The 21,965-nt window shown below is 38.2% G+C and overlaps 1 protein-coding gene and 1 pseudogene across 10 annotated transcripts in view; one reads left to right on the top strand and one right to left on the bottom strand.

Moving 5' to 3' along the window:
• LOC147341371 (PABIR family member 1-like) overlaps positions 1-21,965 on the bottom strand; it is a 66,989-nt gene that overhangs the window by 25,564 nt on the left and 19,460 nt on the right. For 6 of the 10 annotated variants that reach the window (XM_086389223.1, XM_086389221.1, XM_086389215.1 and 3 more), the window contains 3 exons: positions 3,330-3,422; positions 2,121-2,182; positions 319-416 (listed from right to left, as the gene is read on the bottom strand). In XM_086389223.1, the coding sequence (XP_086245349.1) occupies positions 3,374-3,422 (49 nt within the window). In that variant the 3' untranslated portion in view covers positions 319-416; positions 2,121-2,182; positions 3,330-3,373. The remainder of the gene's footprint in view (positions 1-318; positions 417-2,120; positions 2,183-3,329; positions 3,423-21,965) is intronic. The other 4 variants (XM_086389224.1, XM_086389222.1, XM_086389217.1 and 1 more) reach the window with 1 other exon arrangement.
• Positions 15,440-16,628, top strand: LOC147341372 (annexin A2 pseudogene; annotated as a pseudogene).

Genomic DNA, 21,965 nt, shown 5'->3' on the forward strand with positions numbered 1-21,965 from the left:
CCTAAAAAAGTACACAAAAATCCAAGGTAGAAAAGATGGGCAGATGACTCTTTCCCAAGCTTGCATTTTTATGTATTAATATTTCTCTAATACCTCTTAATCTAACGCCAAAAGCCCACTTCTAAAAATGTGTCTACCATATACTAAGTGTTGGGTAGAAGAACTAAAGTTAACAGTATCCATTTGGGATAGTCATTTTATAAAACTTACTAAAAATATTTCATAATATACCACACTTTTGAATATGTACAATAGCCAAAGTAGACTGAAAAACCAAAAGTGGCCAATGAATGCTCAAAGTCTCATGTTAATACTTACCAAACATTCCTATCAAACACTGGGATTAGTATCAGAAGAAAGCATGTTGGTTGTGTCTTGGAAAATTCTCTCTGGATGGTGTTGAGATGTCATTTCACCTATGACAAAGAATGCACATCAAGGTAGATATATTTTATCTAATGTGTTTATTATGCTTTCAACTGCAAAAGTAAAACTTTTCATTGCAATTAATTTATAAAAGAAAAACAAAAGGAAAAATGTTTACATTGCAATTATCCAGAGATCACTGTTTTCAGTAGTTCCTGAATATGTGTGTATACGTGATTGCTTTTTTTAAACAAAATTGGATTTGCACTTTAAATAATGTGATATGTAATCTACTTTTTTATGATTATAATTTTTCTCATTATTAACTAAATTCTACATGTGTTTATAAAGCTATGTATTAAGGACATATCATAATTTAACCTCATTCCTTATTTTAAAACTTCAAGTTATTGCTATCCTTATTTTGCTAAACATACACAATGAACTAAGTAGATGGATTTTTTTGTAGCATACAATGAACAAATATATTTTTTCAATACTATGGAAAGCATTTAATCACAGAAAACTGCATTGTCAAAACCTTGACTTTGAAGAAAGTGTTACACATTAACATGATAACCAGGTCTGAATGTGAGTAAAACTGATGATCAAGTTTATAACTTATTGTGTGTGTTTAGTCACTAAGTTGTGTCTGACCTTTTCGTGACCGCATGGACTGTAGCCCGCCAGGCTCCTCTGTCCATGGGATTTCCCAGGCAAGAATATTGGAGTGGGTTGCCACGTCCTTCTCCAGGGGAAATTCCTGACCCAGAGATCGAACACATGTCTCCTGTATTGGCCAGTGGATTCTTTACTGCTGAGCCACTAGGGAAGCCATTCTCTTCTAAGTCTTAGAACAAAATGAGAACACGCTGAGTTTGTTATGTTGTTAGGAAGACTGCCACTAATTTATGCCAAATGCATGGAACACTGAAATCCATTTAAGTTTCCTTTTCTCTAGTTTTACGTTCCTCCTTCTTCCTTTACCTCTCCCCTTCCATTTCCTCTTCTTTCTCCTTCTTCTTTCCCATGTTAATAGATTTTTCACAAATATACATTTTTAAGTTTACTCTCCTTTCCCATTTATCCATTTCCCCTCCCTATTATAGTTAAACTTTGTACTAAGCCTATAATTCAGTAGTTATATCAAGAAAAAAAAAGGAAATAAATAGCTTAGTGAGTCAGGGATGAGAAATGGGATCCAGGACTGCAGGAGTTTAAAAAAAAAAAAACACAAAACTGCTGCTCTTTCCCTATCCTTTTATTACTGAGTAGGTGGGTCATTTTCCATATATTTAACCAAAAATAGCCCACATAAACAAGTTAATCATCAAATGACATACACATTAGTATATATTTTTTAGTGTTGTAAGTGGATCTAATTTGTGTCAACTTATTCATACGATATTAATGTGTATGTGTGGTGGCAGGGCAGCGCAGGGGTTGAGATTCAGCAGAATACTTGATAACTGACTCAGTCTGTTTATTCATTCCCCTTCTTGTTTCAGAAGGTATTTAAGGCAACTAGTTGACTAAACTGGAACTGAGGTTTTCAATTCACATTTATATGGCACTTGATAGCTCTCAAAATGTCTTTACATATAGTTTCATTTAAGTAAGACAAATGGCCTCTAGTAATTTATCAAATATATTTTAAATAACTAAATCCTTTTAAATGAATTTATGTATAATACATGATTTTATATGATATCTTGTAAAAATAATAAGTTATTTCTGTTGGTAGATAAAAGTACCTTTTCCTTTTAATGGGCCAAGGACACTTGATCTAATAGTACTGGCGGCACTTTGACTTCTTCTAAAATAAAATTATCATAATCATTATAAGAAAACATTTGAATAAGATCAGCTGTGACTATTTCATTATAACAGATCTAAAGATATACACTAAAAGAGAACTTTATATAGTATCCCACAATACATGATTTCATTGTTTGTCTCTAAATGTAGGTAAAAACAGGAAAGCCTCAGGACAGCAAACTGACTTGTAATTTATAAGGATTCAGGATTTTCCCAAGTTGTGGGGGGAAAAGCTAGAAGGACACACAGTCCTGGCTCTGACCTGCCTTGAGTCCAGGTGAAAATCATGGATGAATAAGAGGGTATGGTTGTTAAAAGTTCATTTAAGAGTTAACTCTGATCCTTATGAACAAGCTGAGTCAGAGGAAAACTATGTCAGACAGTCTTAATGAATTACTGATTCTTCATATGTTCACATGTTCTCACATGTTCTTAGTCACTTGATTCATTTCAATAACACAAAATGATAAAACAAAACAATGGCATTGACATTACTTTTTCGGTTGTCATGGAAACTGGATCTATATATATTTTTTGGGGGGGTGCTGTACCTTGTGGCTTTCAGGATCTTAGTTTCCCAGCCAGGGATTGAACTCGGTGTAATTTCTTTTAAGTTTTCCCAAATTCTTGTTTTATAAGCAATTTAGTATTTTCATACAATAGAAACTTACATTGTAAATCATTGCATAGGACTAGGAATAGGACTTGGAGGCAAGCCAGTGCATCTCACACAAGTTTGTAGTGATGGAGAAAAACATTGCTAACACCGAATTGGAACAGAGGTTTTAAAACCACCACTTTTCTCAGAAAGCAGATCAGTGGTTTCCCAGAGTGGGTGGAGGTAGTGGGGAAGGAGATCAAGTGCAAAAGATCATGAGGAAACTGTTTAGAGTGTGAAAATTGTTCTATATCTTGATTATGGTTACAGTTACAAGATTGTACACAATTACCAAAATTAATCAAATCATGTACCTAAAAGTTGGTGACTTTTGTAATACGTAGATAATAGTTTAAGAAACGAAAAGGAAGGGAGAACTATCATTTAGAATCAGACATACTATAGCAAAATATATCCCTCAAAAGTGAAACATTTAAGTCTTACAAATATTTCAAGGGACACAGACTTTTAGACACTCCTTTCTTACCTTGCCAGTCACCTCGGTGAGGGAAACTGCTGCAGATGCTGGAATTAAATCAGTGCAGTTTGCAGAGGATGGTTTCTGTACCTCGTTGTTCTTCTGTATAAGCAGAAAGCAGTGAACAACTGTAGCACCTATTGCTTACTTATCAAATACTGAGGGTGACAGATATGGCATGGGGAAGGGAATCCTTACTGCATTAGTGGTTGTACCGTGGAGCTCTCATCATCTTAAAGCAAGCAGGAAACCCAAGATTCACTTCAATAAGCAAAGGAAACTCTTGCCTTTGGGGAAAGAGAGCTACATACCTGATGAGGGGTTTCCCTCACACTTCCAAAAAGACCTAGAATGTGGGTACTCAACATTGAGCAATACTTAATATATACACAAATCCTAAATTTCAATCTTTCTCTTTGGATTTGACCCGTGCTTTATTATCAAAAATTACAGTACTTGTCCAGGAAAGGATCAAAGAAGATTTGGTTAAAACTAAGATACAAATGGGACAGCAAAAATAAACAGCTATAAAAATGTTTATAGATTTTTTTTACATGGACAAAATCAGGACTGCACAATTCAGGACTTTAAAATATGCCCTTTTCTTTTCCAAGACACAAGTAAAGTTATATTACATGTTTCTTTCTTCCTCCTAACACACTTGGAGATTTACTCACTCACTCATACCAACACTTAAAGTAATTAGAACTGAGTTAGTTAAAGGACTCTAACAGCCTCTAAAAATTGTTTTAGTAACAAAACATGAAAAATGACAGCCTCCAGAGGTTATCTATTCATTCTTCAGGTGCTATGCTGTGATAAGTTGCTTCAATCGTGTCTCTGTGACCCTATGGAGCACACCAGGCTCTTTTGTCCATGGAATTTTCCAGACAAGAGTACTGGAGTGGGTTGCCATTGCCTTCTTCCAAAAGTTAGCAGCCCTTATCAATGTGTAGTGAGGTTCGTAGCAATTTGTTTTGTCTTTCTCTGTTGTTGTTGTTGTTGTTCAGTCACTCAGTCATGTCTGACTCTTTGCGACCCCATGGACTGAAGCACGCCAGGCTTCCCTGACCTTCACCAAATCCCGGAGCTTGCTCAAACCCATGTCCATTGAATCAGTGATGCCATCCAACCATCTTATCCTCTATTGTCCCCTTCTCCTCTTGCCTTCAATCTTCCCCAGCATCAGGGTCTTTTCTAGTGAGTCAGCTCTTTGCATCAGGTGGCCAAAGTACTGGAGCTTCAGCTTCAGCATCAGTCCTTTTAATGAATATTCAGGACTGATTTCCTTTAGGATTGACTGGTTTGATCTCCTTGTAGTCCAAGAGACTTTCAAGAATCTTCTCCAACACCACAGCTCAAAAGCATGAATTCTTTGGCATTCAGTCTTTTTTATGGTTCAACTCTCACATCCATACATGACTACCAGAAAAACCACAGCTTTGACTATATGGGCCTTTGTCGGTAAAGTAATGTCTCTATTTTTTAATACACTGTCTACGTTGGTCATAGCTTTTCTTCCAAGAAGCAAGTGTCTTTTAATGTCTTTCTCTGTACTTTACCATATTGTTTGACCTTTTTATAGTGTGTGTTTTTCACATAAATAGTTACTTTAAAAATAACCCACATATGGAAAGACATCCTGTGTTTGTGGATTAAAAGACAATACTGTTAAAAAGGCAATACTACCCAAAGTGATCTACAGATGCAAGGTAATGCCTATCAAAACCTCAATGACATTTTTTGAAGAAATATAAAAATGATCTTGAGAAAGAAGAATAAACTTTGGAGGACTCACATTACCTGATTTCAAAAGTCACTACACAAAGCTACAGTAATTAAAACAGTGTGGTTCTGGCATGAGGAGAGGCATACAGACCAATGAAATAGAATAGAGAGAGCCTAAAAAAAATCCCTTGGATATATGGTCAATTGATTTTCAAAAGGATGTCAACACCATTCAAAGGGGGAAAGAATGATCTTTTCAGTAAATAGTGCTTGGAAAACTGAACATCCATATACAAAAGAATGAAGTTGAACTCTTTCTTACACTATATACAAAAATTAACTCAAAATGGACCAAAGACCTAAACATAAAACTATAAAACTCTTTGAAGAAAACATAGGGCAAAAGCTTAGTGTCATTGGACTTAGTGTCATTGGACTTAGTCATTGGCAATGATTTTTTGGATACGACACCAAAAGCATAGGTAACAAATGAGAAAAAATAGGGCAAAATCTTTGTGCCATTTGGCAATGATTTTTTGGATATGATACCAAAAAGCAGAAGGAATCATATGAACAAAGGTTTAGAGGAGAGAAAGAATATGCAGATTGGAGAATAGTGAGACTAGCTTGGCTGGATAAGAATTTGCACTATAAACAAGAAAGAAACCTGGAGTGGTAAGAGAGCATCAGATTTATAGAATCTTAAATAATTGAAGATTTTGAATTTAATGAGTTTGGGCAGAATAGCATAGTTGTTAGGACCTCAGATTCTGGAGCCAAACAGAATTGAGCCAAATCCCAGCTCTATAACTTACTACCTGTGTGACCTTAGGCAAACAGCTTAACCTGAGCCTCAGTTTCTTGATCCTATGAAGATGATAATGCTAATAATAAGGATAATGAGGTGGTTATACAGTTCCTGTTAAAAGGTCTGGCACATAGTAAGTGCTCAATACAGCCTATCTCTTCTTATTAGTACTCAAAAGGTAATGGGAAGCATTCTAACTTTTTACACAGGAGAGAAAAAGGTGAAATAATGTTGATTTTTTAAAAAGCTACTTTGGTGTTGATTGTGGAAGTCAGACTAAACTAGCAGAGGTAGGAAATCTATTAGAATATAATTAGAATATTATTACTGTAATCTAGACCCAAGGGACAGAATAAAGTAGTAATGGGAACAGAGAAGATATTGTCAAGGAAGAATTAATAGGATTAGATGCTTAATAGGATACAGTCGAAAAATAAGGAAGAACTGAAGATGAACCTATAGCTCTGAGTCTTAAAACTGGGAGACTATTTGATGCCATTATGGAAAATGAGGGAAATTGGGAAAGGAAGTTTAAGAAGTTAATCAGTCTTTTAAAATAATGGAATCACATTTCAACAAAATGTAATTGTTAGTATAGTTCTTCCATTTAACATTTATTTAGATGCTTTTGTATAGTGAGAAGCTCAAAGTATTTTGTAATTCACTCAATTCACAAGTAAAGAGTAAGTTTTCCCAGAAGTAGGACAGAATTTTGCATATTGTTTTTCCCATTGAAAGTTGGAGCATTCCCCAACATCAACTATTTTAGGATCGTTAGTAAAAGTGGGTGGACACTTCTATTATTTATATCTTGCCAATTTCTCAAATGGATATGAGATAGTTTATAATAAAATAAGATTGTTAAAATAAGGATAAAAGGTCAAAAGCTATGTAACTGTCAAGGGCAAACAGTACTGTATGGTAGAAACCTAGGTTAAGGAGATTTGCTGCACTTGAGCACTGAAGTTGGTTTTCAGTCCCTTAGTATCTAAAAAGAAAATAGTAAGTCACCCACTTTTGCTCTCTGAAGGAGAGTATGCCTGAGAGATTTTAGTTGCCCAGTGGCACATTCCTCAATGAATTCTTGTTGAAAGAATAAAACAATTTGCAAACTAAGATCAAATTAAGTTTCTTTAAAACAAGTTAAGCTATTCCCTTAGAGAAGTAAGAGACAGTAGGTACTTTGCAGGTTCCAAGGAAAACTCAAAACCAAATCACAGAAATCTAATGTCATTGCTTTGTTGTTATTCAGTCTCTAAGTCACGTCCACCTCTGTGACCCCATGGGCTACAGCATACCAGGCTTGTCTGTCCTCTATTATCTCCTGGAATTTGCTTAAATTCATGTCCATTGAGTCAGTGATGCTATCTAACCATCTCATCCCTCTGCCATCCCCTTCTCCTTTTGCCTTCCATCTTTCTCAGCATCAGGGTCTTTTGCAATGAGTCAGCTCTTCACATCAGGTGGCCAAAGTACCAGAGCTTCAGCTTCAGCATTGTCCTTCCAATGAATATTCAGGGTTGGTTTCCTTTAGGACTGACAGGTTTGCAATATATATATATATATCAAATTATTATAGACCTTATGCTTACACAATGTTATATGTTAATTATATCTCAGAGCTGAAAAAAAAAGAAAATTAACTTCTCACTTGATGTTCTCAAGCTCTCTAATGCCTAGAAAACAACTAACAACTAGAGTCAAGGAGAAATTGCCCATTAACTGCCTACTAGAAAAAGGGTAACTTAAACCATACCCTTACTTAAATGTTGACCCAGAACCTAATATTAACTTGGGACTGTGTGCTTATTTTAAAATAAATGCAAGTATAGTCCAATCAGTTTGTAGGAAATACAAGGAATAAAAGAGTATATCAAACACTGGCACCTGGAAGCAGAATCAAAATGTGGGGCTTTTCATAAGACAAATGGCCTGTTTCTTCAGTAAGTAAGTGGCATGGAACAAAATCAGGAGAGGAAGGCTGTTTTAAATAAAAGTAACCTAAAAGATCATGGCTGGAACATGTTTGAATCACTGAAAAGGGCATTTTTTGGAGAATCAGGAAAATTTAACATGGACTTGTTATTCAATAAAATTAAAGAATAACTCCATTAGATGTGACGATGGCATTGTGTTTATGTGAAATAAAACATCCTCAGATTCATACAGAGTATTTAAGGTTAAAAAGATATCAGAGATATACTTTAAAGCACCCTCCTACCCCCAAAATAAAAGGGGATAGTTGAAAAATGATGTACAAAATGTAATCAATAGTTAAAGCTGGATACTGAATACATGGAGGTTCTTTTTTGTGTGTTTTAAAATTTCCATTAAACAACTTTTAATGTAGTGTGCCAGGCACCACACATATATTAAATCTTTTCATCCTCACAATAATCCTATAACGTAGCTACTATTAGTTCCCCCATTTTACTAAAAAACGAAATGAAATTAAATAATTGCCTTTGTTAATGTCATAGTGAAAGTTCAAAATGTAATGAGGCAAGAAACACACATTTCTGTTTTGTACCTAAAAGGTTAAGTTTAATAGCTAAAAAGAAGTCATGGTTAAAGAAGACATGTAAAGAAATATGTAACTTAAGATATTTATCAGACCATTAAACTGCTGAAAATAACCCTTAATTTTCCAGTCAGTCAGCACCCAGATTGAAAGTTAGTGTTGTTTCTGTTTTCCCATTTCATTCATTATCTACTTGTGCTTCATCTTATTTTAGTTTTAATTTTTGTTTTACAATTTTATTTAAATTTTAAAAGTTTTAATTTATTTTTTACTGAAGTATAATTGACCTACAATGCTATGTTAGTTCCAGGTGTACAACACAGCAATTCAATATTTCCATATATTACAAAAATGATCACCACTTGTGTTTCATTTTAAATGTTTATAATATATAATCTGCCACTATAGAAGTAAGTTGCTTTACAGTTTATATTAATAACCAGTTGAATTAGTCCTGATTTTCAAACTTCATAATCAGATAGAAATATATAATCAATTTTTAAATATCTGGTCTAATTTAGGGGAAGAAAAGAAAACTGCACAAATAAACCAGAGGTCACTTTAACTACTAGCTTTAGGTTCTTTCATTAAGAATGTCTTAAATGGCTACATACGCACAAAGACAAACAGCAAAAGAATATCTTATTCATTAAAAAGTAACTGCTAAGTCACTTCAGTCGTGTCCGACTCTGTGCGACTCCATACACGGCAGCCCACCAGGCTCCCCCGTCCCTGGGATTCTCCAGGCAAGAACACTGGAGTGGGTTGCCATTTCCTTCTCCAATGCATGAAAGTGAAAAGTGAAAGTGAAGTCGCTCAGTCATGTCCGACCCTCAGCAACCCCATGGACTGCAGTCTTCCAGGCTCCTCCGTCCATGGGATTTTCTAGGCAAGAGTACTGGAGTGGGGTGCCATTGCCTTCTCCGATTAAAAAGTAAAAGAATCCTTTAAACCATACTTTCTTGCAAGTGGATGATAAGTGGGGCCTAGGGAAGCCATGGTGCGGGAGAGAGAGGGAGAGGAAGCAGGAGCTGGAGAAATAAAACCTAGGGTTACAGGACAGTCTGGGTTTTGTGCCACTGGAACTTGGTGAGAGTAGCTGTAAAAGAATTCAGTAATTTTGGGCTAAGTCTTGGCTTGATATTTGTTAATGCTGAACATCTTTGGTTTCTGACCTTGTAAATTTCTTGTAGGATGAAATGAGCCCACAGATGGGACCTATTATAGAGCTAAGTGAATAATAAGTGCTTAATAACAGTTAAGCTCCCCCACTTGAACAAAAGTTTGCTTGTAGTTGGGTGAAAAAAAAAATCCTGGTGATTTAATCTTTTGAATTCTGTGGCTAAGCCTTGGAAAAATCAAAGATTTCATTCTGTATTATACTTTTACTATTAAACACACACACATACAACATAAGACAGATAGAATGTGTCCCTGAACTCAGATCACTGAGAAGTGAACACAAAATGATAGCATAAAGATCATTAAATGTGTCAAAAAATTTCTGCATCTGGGATTAAGAAAACTATGATAAACTATGACTATTATGAACTTGAAAATTAATTTCCATATATAGCATTCATCATCTTTGAGATCCCTTGAAGAAGCTAGATTCAAGGTAAAAGAGTATGCAGTATTTCAGGAAACTATAAATTTATTAAAATAGTTAGTAACCCAAATAAATAGAGGTCTCCTTAGTTGTTTTGGATTTTTTTTTTTTTAAAGAAACCATTCGTGGGGGAAAAAAAAATAAAGAAACCATTCGAGGAATTAAAAATTTAATCACTTGTGACCTCACTTAGATTTATTTGACCATAGGTATTTTGAAAAGAAAAACAAAATTTACTTTTTTTTAATGAACAGCTGTCCGTTTTTCAAAACTTCCTACCTGTTTGATTTGATGGAGGTGACTGACAGAAGCATGACTGGGAGAAGATGGCACAAACGAATTTAGAAGATAAAAGTCAAGTTTTCTTTAATGTTTCTGATTATTTCTAAACATTAAGTCAATGTTGAATGGCCTAAAGTATTTCTTGAGTGCCTGATGCATGCTATCAATAGCACTAATTAAATTTAAAGATTCAGACAATTGAATCTTGTCTGAAAATTATACTAATTGAAAGTCTCTATATATCATAACAGAACAAAATAACCATTAACATAAATACAGGGCAGAAGAACATCAATAGAACAGTTTATCTCTAGCTTTCCCTTCTCAAGGCTCAAAGATCTTAAAATCACTTCATTTTTCCTTGCCAGTTTTAGCTCATTATCAAAACTTAGTGATAGGCATCAGAGAAGGCAATGGCACCCCACTCCAGTACTCTTGCCTGGAAAATCCCATGGATGGAAGACTCTGGTAGGCTGCAGTCCATGGGGTCACTAAGAGTCGGACACGACTGAGCGACTTCACTTTCACTTTTCAGTTTCATGCATTGAAGAAGGAAATGGCAACCCACTCCAGTGTTCTTGCCTGGAGAATCCCAGGGACGGGGGAGCCTGGTGGGCTGCCGTGTATGGGGTCGCACAGAGTCAGACACAACTGAAGCGACTTAGCAGCAGCAACAGCAGCAGTGATAGGCATTACCCCCAAAAAACTGAAATGGTCATTAAATCAGTAGCTAATGTAATAAGCATGAGCTTCCCTAGTGGCTCAGTGGTGAAGAATCCGCCTGCAATGCAGGAGACACGGGTTTGATCCCTGAGTTGGGAAGATCCCCTGGAGAAGTAAATGGCAATCCACTCCAGTATTCTTAAAGCCTGCCAGGCTCCTCTGTCCATGAGATTCTCCAGGCAAGAATACTGGAATAAGTTTCCATGCCCTCCTCCAGGGGATCTTCCCAACCCAGGGATTGAACCCACATCTGCTGTGTCTCCTGCTTTGCAGGCGATTCTTTACCTGCTGAGCCACCAGGGAAGCCCAAGAGTCAGACATGACTTAGCAACTAAACAACAACAACAACAATTTAATAAGCATACTAAAGAAACAAACAAAATAACTCCAAACATCTTGAAATCTAGCTGGGGAAACTGAACTTTCATAATAAAGAATGACTAAGGGCAATCACTCACCTAGAGCCAGACATCCTGGAATGGGAAGTCAAGTGGGCCTTAGAAAGCATCACTACGAACAAAGCTAGTGGACATGATGGAATTCCAGTTGAGCTATTTCAAATCCTGAAAGATGATGCTGTGAAAGTGCTGCACTCAATATGCCAGCAAATTTGGAAAACTCAGCAGTGGCCACAGGACTGGAAAAGGGCAGTTTTCATTCCAATCCCAAAGAAAGGCAATGCCAAAGAATGCTCAAACTACCGCACAATTGCACTCATCTCACATGCTAGTAAAGTGATGCTCAAAATTCTGCAAGCCAGGCTTCAACAGTACATGAACCATGAACTTCCAGATGTTCAAGCTGGTTTTAGAAAAGGCAGAAGAACCAGAGATCAAATTGCCAACATCCGCTGGATCATCTCAAAAGCAAGAGAGTTCTAGAAAAACATCTATTTCTGTTTTATTGACTATGCTAAAGCCTTTGACTGTGTGGATCACAATAAACTATGGAAAATTCTGAAAGATATGGGAATACCAGACCACCTGACCTGCCTCTTGAGAAACCTATATGCAGGTCAGGAAGCAACAGTTAGAACTGGACATGGAACAACAGACTGATTCCAAATAGGAAAAGGAATACATCAAGGCTGCATATTGTCACCCTGCTTATTTAACTTATATGCAGAGTACATCATGAGAAACACTGGGCTGGAAGAAGCACAAGCTGGAATCAAGATTGCCGGGAGAAAGATCAATAACCTCAGCTATGCAGATGACACCACCCTTATGGCAGAAAGTGAAGAGGAACTAAAAAGCCTCTTGATGAAAGTGAAAGAGGAGAGTGAAAAAGTTGGCTTAAAGCTCAACATTCAGAAAACTAAGATCATGGCATCTGGTCCCATCACTTCATGGCAGATAGATGCGGAAACAGTGGAAACAGTGTCAGACTGTATTTTTTTGGGCTCCAAAATCACTGCAGATGGTGATTGCAGCCATGAAATTAAAAGATGCTTACTCCTTGGAAGGAAAGTTATGACCAACCTAGATAGCATATTGAAAAGCAGAGATATTACTTTGCCAACAAAGGTCCGTCTAGTCAAGGCTATTGTTTTTCCAGTAGTCACGTATGGATGTGAGATTTGGACTGTGAAGAAAGCTGAGCACCGAAGAATTGATGCTTTTGAACTGTGGTGTTGGAGAAGACTCTTGAGAGTCCCTTGGACTGCAAGGAGATCCAACCAGTCCATCCTAAAGGAGATCAGTCCTGGGTGTTCATAGGAAGGACCGATGTTAAAGCTGAAACTCCAATACTTTGGCCACCTCATGCGAAGAGTTGACTCATTGGAAAAGTCCCTGATGCTGGGAGGGATTGGGGGCAGGACGAGAAGGGGACCACAGTGGATGAGATGGCTGGATGGTATCACCGACTCGATGGACATGAGTTTGAGTGAACTCCAGGAGTTAGTGATGGACAGGGAGGCCTGGTGTGCTGTGATTCATGGGGTCGCAAAGAGTCAGACATGACTGAACGACTGAACTGAAATGAACTGAACTGAAGGGCAATCACGTTCAAGGAATTCAGCACATTTTACTCTTGCTTGGTTGGATACTTGTCTAGGCCAGGGGTCCCCAACCTATAGTGGTCTGTAGCCTTTTAGGAAGTGGGCTGCACAGCAGGAGGTATGTGCGTGAAGCTTCATATTCTACTCCACATCTCTTGCATTACAGCCTGAACCGTTCACACCCCACTCCATCACCCCCACCCATGTCCATGGAAAAACTGTCTTCCACGAAATTTGTCCTTGGTGCCAAAAAGTTTGGAGATGGCTGGTCTTGGCCCTTTGTCTTTTGAAGGACTATTTTCTCCTTTTTGGTCTTTTCTCAAAGCTTATGAAGAACCATACAAGAGGGAGATGAAAGAACAGAGAGATGTAAAGCTGTGTGAAAATAAGGCTTGAGAATTATGTTTAGAATTCATTTATCCATTCCATCTGTAGCCTGATTGGCTCTTGAAATGCTAGATATGCTAGATAATGAATATAACATATCTTACATTCACATTATATCTTAAGATCACATTGAATTGTGCATTTAAACATATTTAATGAGCACCTACCATACGTGAAAGCCCTGTGCTAGGCCCTGAGGATCCAAAGATAAATAAGACATTTTCCTGTCTTTTAGAAATTCAAAGTCCAGGTTGGGAGAACTAGGCCACAGGTAAGTGCCAGGACAAGTTAGGATTCATAGGAGTTCAAAGGACAAGGAAAATAATTCTGCCTAGGGTGTTGGAGCTCGCTTCACAGAAGAGTGCAGGAATTCATTAGAGAAAAGAAAGGAGGCTATTTCTTTTTTTTTTTAATAAGCAATTATATTTTTTCCATTTATTGTTTTTTTAAAAAAAAAAGTATTTATTTTTAACTGAAAGATAATTGCTTTACAAGATTGTGTTGGTTTCTGCCATACAGAAATATTACACTTTTAACCTGTCAACTTTTTTTTTAAGTCTTTTTAAAAATACATATTTATCTGTTTATTTGACTGCACCAGGTCTTAGTTACAACACAGAGGCTCTAGAGCCCATAGGGCTCACGAGTTGTGCTCAGGCTTAGCTGCCCTGTGACACGTGGAACCTTAGTTCCCTGACCAGGGATCAGACCAGTGTCCCTTGTATTAGAAGGCAGATTCTCTTTTTTCAAATTTTATTTTATTTAACTCTACAATATTGTATTGGTTTTGCCATATATTTCTGGGAGTGGAAAGAGATGCTCAGGTAGAGAGGCATGTTTGGGAAACAGAGAGGCTCAGGGTGGCTGAAACTTGGCATATGGTAGAGCATGACAGGAAGCAAACTTGAGGGAGAAATTTGGTTGAAACCAGGTTGTTGTTTTTGGACTTTAGCCTTTGAGCCCAATAGGAAACCTAAAGAATAGGTCTCTGAGTTCTTTAACCTCAAGGGTATTTTAGATAAGAAGATCATATCTGTTTTAGAAAGGCAACCCTAGCAGTGAATGCAGAACAAATTGACGGTGGAGGAAAGAGGGACTAGAAGCAGGGTCATGGACTGGGCAAAAGATAACAAAGGATGGGAGGGATGAAGGTAAGGAGGCAGATTGGAGAAATGATAAGAAAGTAAAAGGAACTAAAGACTGGCCTGAGGGTTCCAGCTGAAACTATAGGTAGATAGTGGGCAAGAAAGGCAGTAAGAGGAGCAGGTTGCTGGTGGAGTGGGGGAAAAGCATGAGTGCTCAGAAAATGTGTGTTGGATAAACAAGTGTTCTTATGAAGCAGATAGTCTGAATTGTTATTAGGTTTTACAATTTATCATATGACTTTAAAGGAGATATTGTTCAGTCGCTCAGTTGTGTCTGACTCTTTGCGACCCCATGGACTGCAGCATGCCAGGCTTTCCTGTCCATCGCCAACTCCCAGAGCTTGTGCAAACTCATATCCATTGACTCGAGGATGCCATCCACCCATCTCATCTTCTGTCACCCTCTTCTCCTCCTGCCTTACCTCACCAATTATATTTTGCTTAAGATAGTTCTGAAATCAGTTTTTTTCTTATTATTTTCTGGAAGGTGGAGGAAACAGCCAAGTTTCAATGACATTGACACATCATTAACCAAAGTTCATAGCTTATAGTAGAGTTCACTCTTGGTGTTATACATCATGAGTTCAGATAAGTGTATAGTAACACAAATCCATCATTACAACATCATACTAAGCAAATTCACAACCTATTAATCCTGATTTTTAATTTTTTTCAACAGAAATTAACTCACTTTTTTCTCATTATGAAACAATCAATACATGCTCAGTATAAAACATAATTAATGAGGAAAAAAACATCACCCACTATCCAGAAATGGTCATAGTAAAATATTTCAGTGTTTATTTTTCCAGATACTATTTTCCAGTTTGAGTTTTTTATTTTTTCTAATAACACATGCCAGCTCTGCATCTGGAGCACCTGAGCTCTTAGCTCCTGGTCCGCGTTCTATCAAAATGTCTACTGTTCATTAAATTCTGTGCAAGTGCAGTTTAGAAGGTGACCACTATACAACCTCAAATGCATACATGTTAGTCAAAGCATATACCAACTTTGATGCTGAATGGGATGTTTTGAACACTGAAACAGCCATCAGGACTAAAGATGTGGTTGAAGTCAACATCATCAACAATTTGACCATCTACAGCAAAGAACAGAGGCATAATATTACTTTTGCCTGTCAGAGAAGGACCGAAAAGGGACTTGCATCAGCAGTGAAGTCAGACTTGTCCAGCCACCTGGAGAAGGTGATTTGGGGCCTTCTGAAAACACCTGCTCAGTACAAGGATTCCAAGCTCAATGGCTCCTCTATGAAGGGGCTGGTGACTGATGAAAACTCTCAATGAAATCACCTCCTCAAGGACCAACCAGGAGCTGGAGCAAATAAAAAGTCTACAAGGAAATGTACAAGAGCTGCAGCAAATAAACAGTCTACAAGGAAATGTGTAACACTGATCCAGAGAATGACATTATTTCTGATACATTTGGCAACTTCTGCAAGCTGACTGTTGCCCTTGAAAAGGGTAGAAGAGCAGAGGATGGCTCTGTCATTGACTATGAACTGACTGGCCCAAGATAACTGAGATCTCGATAATGCTGGAATGAGGAAGAAAGGAACTGATGTCCCCAAGTAGATCAGCATCAAGTGTCACCTCCAGAAAGTATTTGAAAGGTCCAAGAGCAATAGCCCTTATGATCAAGAAGGAGGTCAAAGGAAAATGCTTTCCTGAATCTGGTCCAATGTATTTAAACAAGAAGCCTCTGTATTTTGCTGACTGACCGTACAACTCCATGAAGGGCAAAGGAATTCATGATAAAGTCCTAATTAGAAACATGGTGTCACTTTTCACTTTCATGCATTGGAGAAGGAAATGGCAACCCACTCCAGTGCTCTTGCCTGGAGAATCCCAGGGACGGGGGAGCCTGGTGGGCTGTCGTCTATGGGGTCGCACAGAGTCGGACACGACTGAAGTGACTTAGCAGCAGCAGCAGCAGCATCGTGCAGTGAAGGAAGGGGACACATTAAAAATTAGGTCTAAATTTAAGGGAAAGTGTGCTGGGGCCCTGTACTACAACATTCAGGAGGACAGCAAGAGTGACTACCGGGAAGTGTTGCTTTGCCTGAGTTGTAGGGGTGATGCCTGACATGTAACAGGTGTCCAGAAGTGGGCCATCTGTGCTTCCAGCTGACAGTTCTACAAAATCAGTTTGCTATTAACGATCCCCTTGTGCCCATCCCCATGAGGATGACATTAGCATTGCCTTTTCCCCCACCCTGCCTAAGCACTCCTAGTTTTCCAAGCAAGTCTCTCCTTTTAGTCAAAGAAATGAACTTTCAAAACAGTCAGAAGTAAAATCTATGATATAAAACACTTTGCTTGCCTCTTTTGCACTGCATGGTAAACAGAAGCAAAACAAAACCCAAATATATTCCAAGTACCTTTCCATGTTAAAATTTATCTGCAACATCATTTTTAAAGGCTGTCCATGTTAAAATTCACCTGCAACACCATTATTATAGAAGTACCATAATAAGAAGCACCTATTTATGTGCCAGACGTATCTTAGACCACTCAATTCTCACAACTCCATGATATAGATATCATTATTGTTCCACTGTCCCCATTTTTTTTTATTGGCTGTACTCTGGGGCTTGTAAGATCTTAGTTCCCTGACCAGGGATTGAACCTATGCCCCCTGCAGAGGAAGCACAGAGTTCTATCCACTGGACTGTCAGGGAATTCCCTATTGTCACCATTTTAAATTTAGAAAACTGAAGGTCAGAGAAATTAAGCAACTTGCCTAGTAATACAGCTAATAATTGCTCGAACTGGGACTCAAACACAGATAAGGAAGGTCATTTATTTAATCTGTTCCCTGTTGCAGGACATTCATACGGTTGCCACATATAAATAATGCTATGATAACAACCTTTAAGCTAATCTTTACATATATTCTTAATGAATTCTTTAGGATAAATTCATAGAGTTGGAATTTCTGGATCACAAGGCTGTTGATACCCATTGCTGAACTACCCTCCAGAAAGCTCATACAAATTCACTTTCCAGCAGTGTTATGAAAATCTTGATTTCCTTGTACTTCTCCAACATTGGATATTACTGCTAATTTTTAAAAAATTGTATGCCCGGATTTCCTTGGTGGTCCAGTGGTTGAGAATCTTCCTTGTAATGCAGGGGGACATGGGTTCAATCCCTGGTTGGAAAACTAAGATCCCACATGCCACTTGGGAGCCTGCATGCCACAATTAGAGAGTCTGTGCATTTTTCCACGGACTGTGATGAGAGATCATGTGTCACAACCTGATGCAACCAAATAAATGTTTTTTTTTTTTTAAACTGTATGCCAACTCTTAAGGGATATTATAAAAGTAATCTATTTTCCAAAGCAAGTAGAAAACACTGAGATTTATCCAATAAAGAGTTTTGGATATTCTCTCCCAATGTACCCCAATATTAGCATTAATCATTGAGAAGTTGTGCAGTCACACGCACCAAATCTTAAAAAAAAAAAATTAGTTTTACCTTTAAAAAGTTCTCATATTTATTTCCACACACATACATATCTTTAAACAAGCAGAATTTTAACAAGTTTAATTCATGCTACTGATGCTCATATCATCATCATTCAAAATGCCCAGAAAGTTCACAACATAGAAGGTGCAACACTAGGTTTATAAGATTTACAATCTAATTGAAAAGACATGATTACTTGAACTTAAATATATAATACATTCTATGTACAAGGTGGTGCTTTATCTAAATGATAAATGATTGCTATTGAATACAAAACAAAAGAAGAGAATTGCACGGTGTGGCAAACTTCTAATTATGAAAGACTTCCTGGAAGTGATTATTTTTAACTGATGTCTAAAGGAGTACACATCAAGGCTATATATTGTCACCCTGCTTATTTAACTTATATGCAGGGTACATTGTGTGAAATGCTAGGCTGGATGAAACACAAGCTAGAATCAAGATTGCCGGGAGAAATATCAATAACCTCAGATATGCAGATGACACCACCCTTATGGCAGAAAGCAAAGAGGAACTAAAGAGCCTCCTGATGAAAGTGAAAGACGAGAGTGAAAAAGCTGGCTTAAAACTCAACATTCAGAAAACTAAGATCATGGCACCTGGTCCCATCACTTCATGGCAAATAGATGAGGAAGCAAAGGAAACAGTGACAGACCACTTTCTTGGGCTCCAGAATCACTGCAGATGGTGACTGCAGCCATGAAATTAAAAGATGCTTGCTCCTTGGAAGAAAAGTTATGACAAACCTGTGAAGTGAAAGTCGCTCAGTTGTGTCCAACTCTTTGTGACCCCATGAGCTATACAGTCCATGGAATTCTCTAGGCAAAATACTGAAGTGGGTAGCCTTTCCCTTCTCCAGGGGATCTTCCCAATCCAGGGGTTGAACCCGGGTTTCCCACATTGCAGGTGAATTCTTTACCAACTGAGCTATCGGGGAAGCTCATGACAAACCTAGACAGAATATTAAAAAGCAGAGACATTACTTTGCTGACAAAGGTCCATCTAGTTAAAGCTATGGTTTTTCCAGTAGTCATGTATGGATGTGAGAGTTGGACCATGAAGAAAGCTGACTGCTGAAGAATTGATGCTTTTGAACTGTGGTGTTGGAGAAGACTCTTGAGAGTCCCTTGGACTGCAAGGAGATCAAACCAGTCAGTCCTAAAGGAAATCAGTCCTGAATATGCATTGGAAGGACTGATGCTGAAGCTGAAGCTCCAATACTTTGGCCACCTGATGTGAAGAACTGACTCATTTGAAAAGACCCTGATGCTGGGAAAGATTGAAGGCAGGAGGAGAAGGGGACGATAGAGGATGAGATGGTTGGATGGCATCACCAACTCGATGGACATGAGTTTGAGCAAGCTCCAGGGGTTGGTGATGGACAGGGAAGCCTGGTGTGCTGCAGTCCATGGGGTTGCAAAGAGTCAGACACAACTGAGTGACTGAACTGAACTGAAAAGACAGGAAGGAATCGGTTTAGCTTCAGACAAAGGCTCAGAATTTCCTAATGGGAAAAACTTTATCCGGGAAATCCTGAGAAGATTGCCTGACTGAAATTGATGACATCAATAAGGATACAGTGTGAAATGTCTGTGGAAGGTAGGGTTTGAAACTGAGCTGAGCTAGATAATTATAAGCCACAATAAAACTTTTAAATTGAACAAAATATGGATCAAATATTGGACTTGGTTGGTCTTTTAGTAATAACTTGGAAAATTAATTGTAGAAAAGGCATTTAGAAGAGAATTCTCCCAAAGGTTAAGTACTATAGGTGGTATATGCAAGGGAGTTGCTTCAGGTAATTTTTCTATATGAAACTAAGTTTTAAAATAGAAATAGTTTCCTGAGATGTCAATAAACGTCACTGGTATCTTTCGTGTATTAATAAATTTCCCATTGTGTCATTCTCTCACACTTTAGGGGAAAAAAGTCCTTGGGAGGAAGCAAGAGTACCGGCACCAGGAATGGTGTCACAGGGCAGGGAGGGTAGGAGTGGGAGCAGGGGCCTGGGAGGGTGCTAGGTGAAGCTGATTCCCAAGTGTTCTCTCTAGTGAAGGAATTAAGATAGGAGGAAACATCATGCTTAGTTCCATTTAAGAGAAACCACAGAAAACTAATATTGTAAAGACATTAAATTTTAAAAATGCTTAACTTTCCTAGGTTTGCTAATTTTAACCTATTTCTTACTACAGTTACTAGAGATAAAGCACTTAGAAAATTCTGAACAAGGGTTATATGCTGTTTATGAATGCCTCTGCCTAGTTCCCCAAACAATTTAAAATGGGTTATGCAGACATTGAACATGAACTAAATGTAGGCTAGAAGGACAGAGCATAAAGCAGGATAAGGAATGTATTACACACTCACTATCACGTGGGCCATAAATTAGATTTAGAGTTCGTAGTTGCCAATGTGTAAAGCAAAACCAAATCAGGTAAACAAACACTGGTAGCCATAAGGTAGCCATAAAATTAAAACAAATTGCTCAAGTAAAGTCCAACTGTTCCCGACAGGAAGATGAAAAACTTTTCCTGCTTTTGCTGGAGTAGAGGGAGGTGGAGATGGAGAAGACAGAGCTGCACCAAGTTTAACAGAGTTTCCAGGAAGAGAATTCCTAGTGGAGGAGTTGGAAACAGGCACGCCAACCTCAGAGGTTTCAGGGGATACAGCAAAGGGGTAACTCGGGGGAAGACATAGTCTCCATAAGCAGAAGAGGACCTCCATTACTGCTCATCAGAAGTGGGGCTTCCCTGGTGGTCCAGTGTTTAAGACTCCATGCTCCCATCGCAGGGGGCAAAGGTCTGATCCCTGATCAGGGAACTAAGATCCTGCGTGCTGTGTAGTGCGGCCAAGAAAATAAAAAGTGGGGTGGGGTGGAGTGATTTCCTGACAGTGGTGAAGAAAAATTTGAGCTTAATTCAGAAAATAATTGTGAGATAGCATATTTTTACAAGGTTTGTACATATACATCTCTATTTGTGTGTTAAATGGCACCCATAATTCTTTATAGCTCAGGGCTTCCCTTATAGCTCAGTTAGAAAAGAATCTGCCTGCAATGCAGGAGACCTGGGTTTGATTCCTGGGTTGGGAAGATCCCCTGCAGAAGGAAACAGCAACCGAATCCAATATTCTTGCCTGGAGAATCCCATGGACAGGGGAGCCTGGCAGGCTACAGTACATGGGGTCGCAAGAGTCAGACACGACTTAGCGACTAGAGAGAGAGAGATGATTATAAATGTCCTCAATCACCACATTTTTTTCTAAAACACTGTTCTGCCTACATTTTAATACATTAAAATCAGTGCCAGTTAAATTTTTTTAACTGTGGTAAAATATACATAAAATTGGGTGTTAGTTCTAAAAGGTCTTGTAAGTCTTCATAGAACCGTTAAACTTCAGCTTCTTCAGCATTACTGTTTGCGGCATAGACTTGGATTACTGTGATATTGAATGGTTTGCCTTGGAAACAAACAGAGATCATTCTGTCATTTTTGAGATTGCATCCAAGTACTGCATTTCGGACTCTTTTGTTGACCACGATGGCTACTCCATTTCTTCTAAGGGATTCCTGCCCACAGTAGTAGATATAGTGGTCATCTGAGTTAAATTCACCCATTCCAGTCCATTTTAGTTTGCTGATTCCTAGAATGTCAATGTTCACTCTTGCCATCTCCTGTTTGACCACTTCCAATTTGCCTTGATTCATGGACCTAACATTCCAGGTTCCTATGCAATATTGCTCTTTACAGCATTGGACCTTGCTTCTATCACCAGTCACATCCTTTTCATTATAGGGGACTGGAATGCAAAAGTAGGAAGTCAAGAAACACCTGGAGTAACAGGCAAATTTGGCCTTGGTATACAGAATGAAGCAGGGCAAAGGCTAATAGAGTTCTGCCAAGAGAACGCACTGGTCATAGCAAACACC

The sequence above is a fragment of the Bos grunniens genome, chromosome X, assembly GCF_055505025.1.
Source record: "Bos grunniens cultivar Pamir isolate PY7600 chromosome X, Bosgru_T2T1.0, whole genome shotgun sequence".
NCBI classification, from domain to species: domain Eukaryota; kingdom Metazoa; phylum Chordata; class Mammalia; order Artiodactyla; family Bovidae; genus Bos; species Bos grunniens.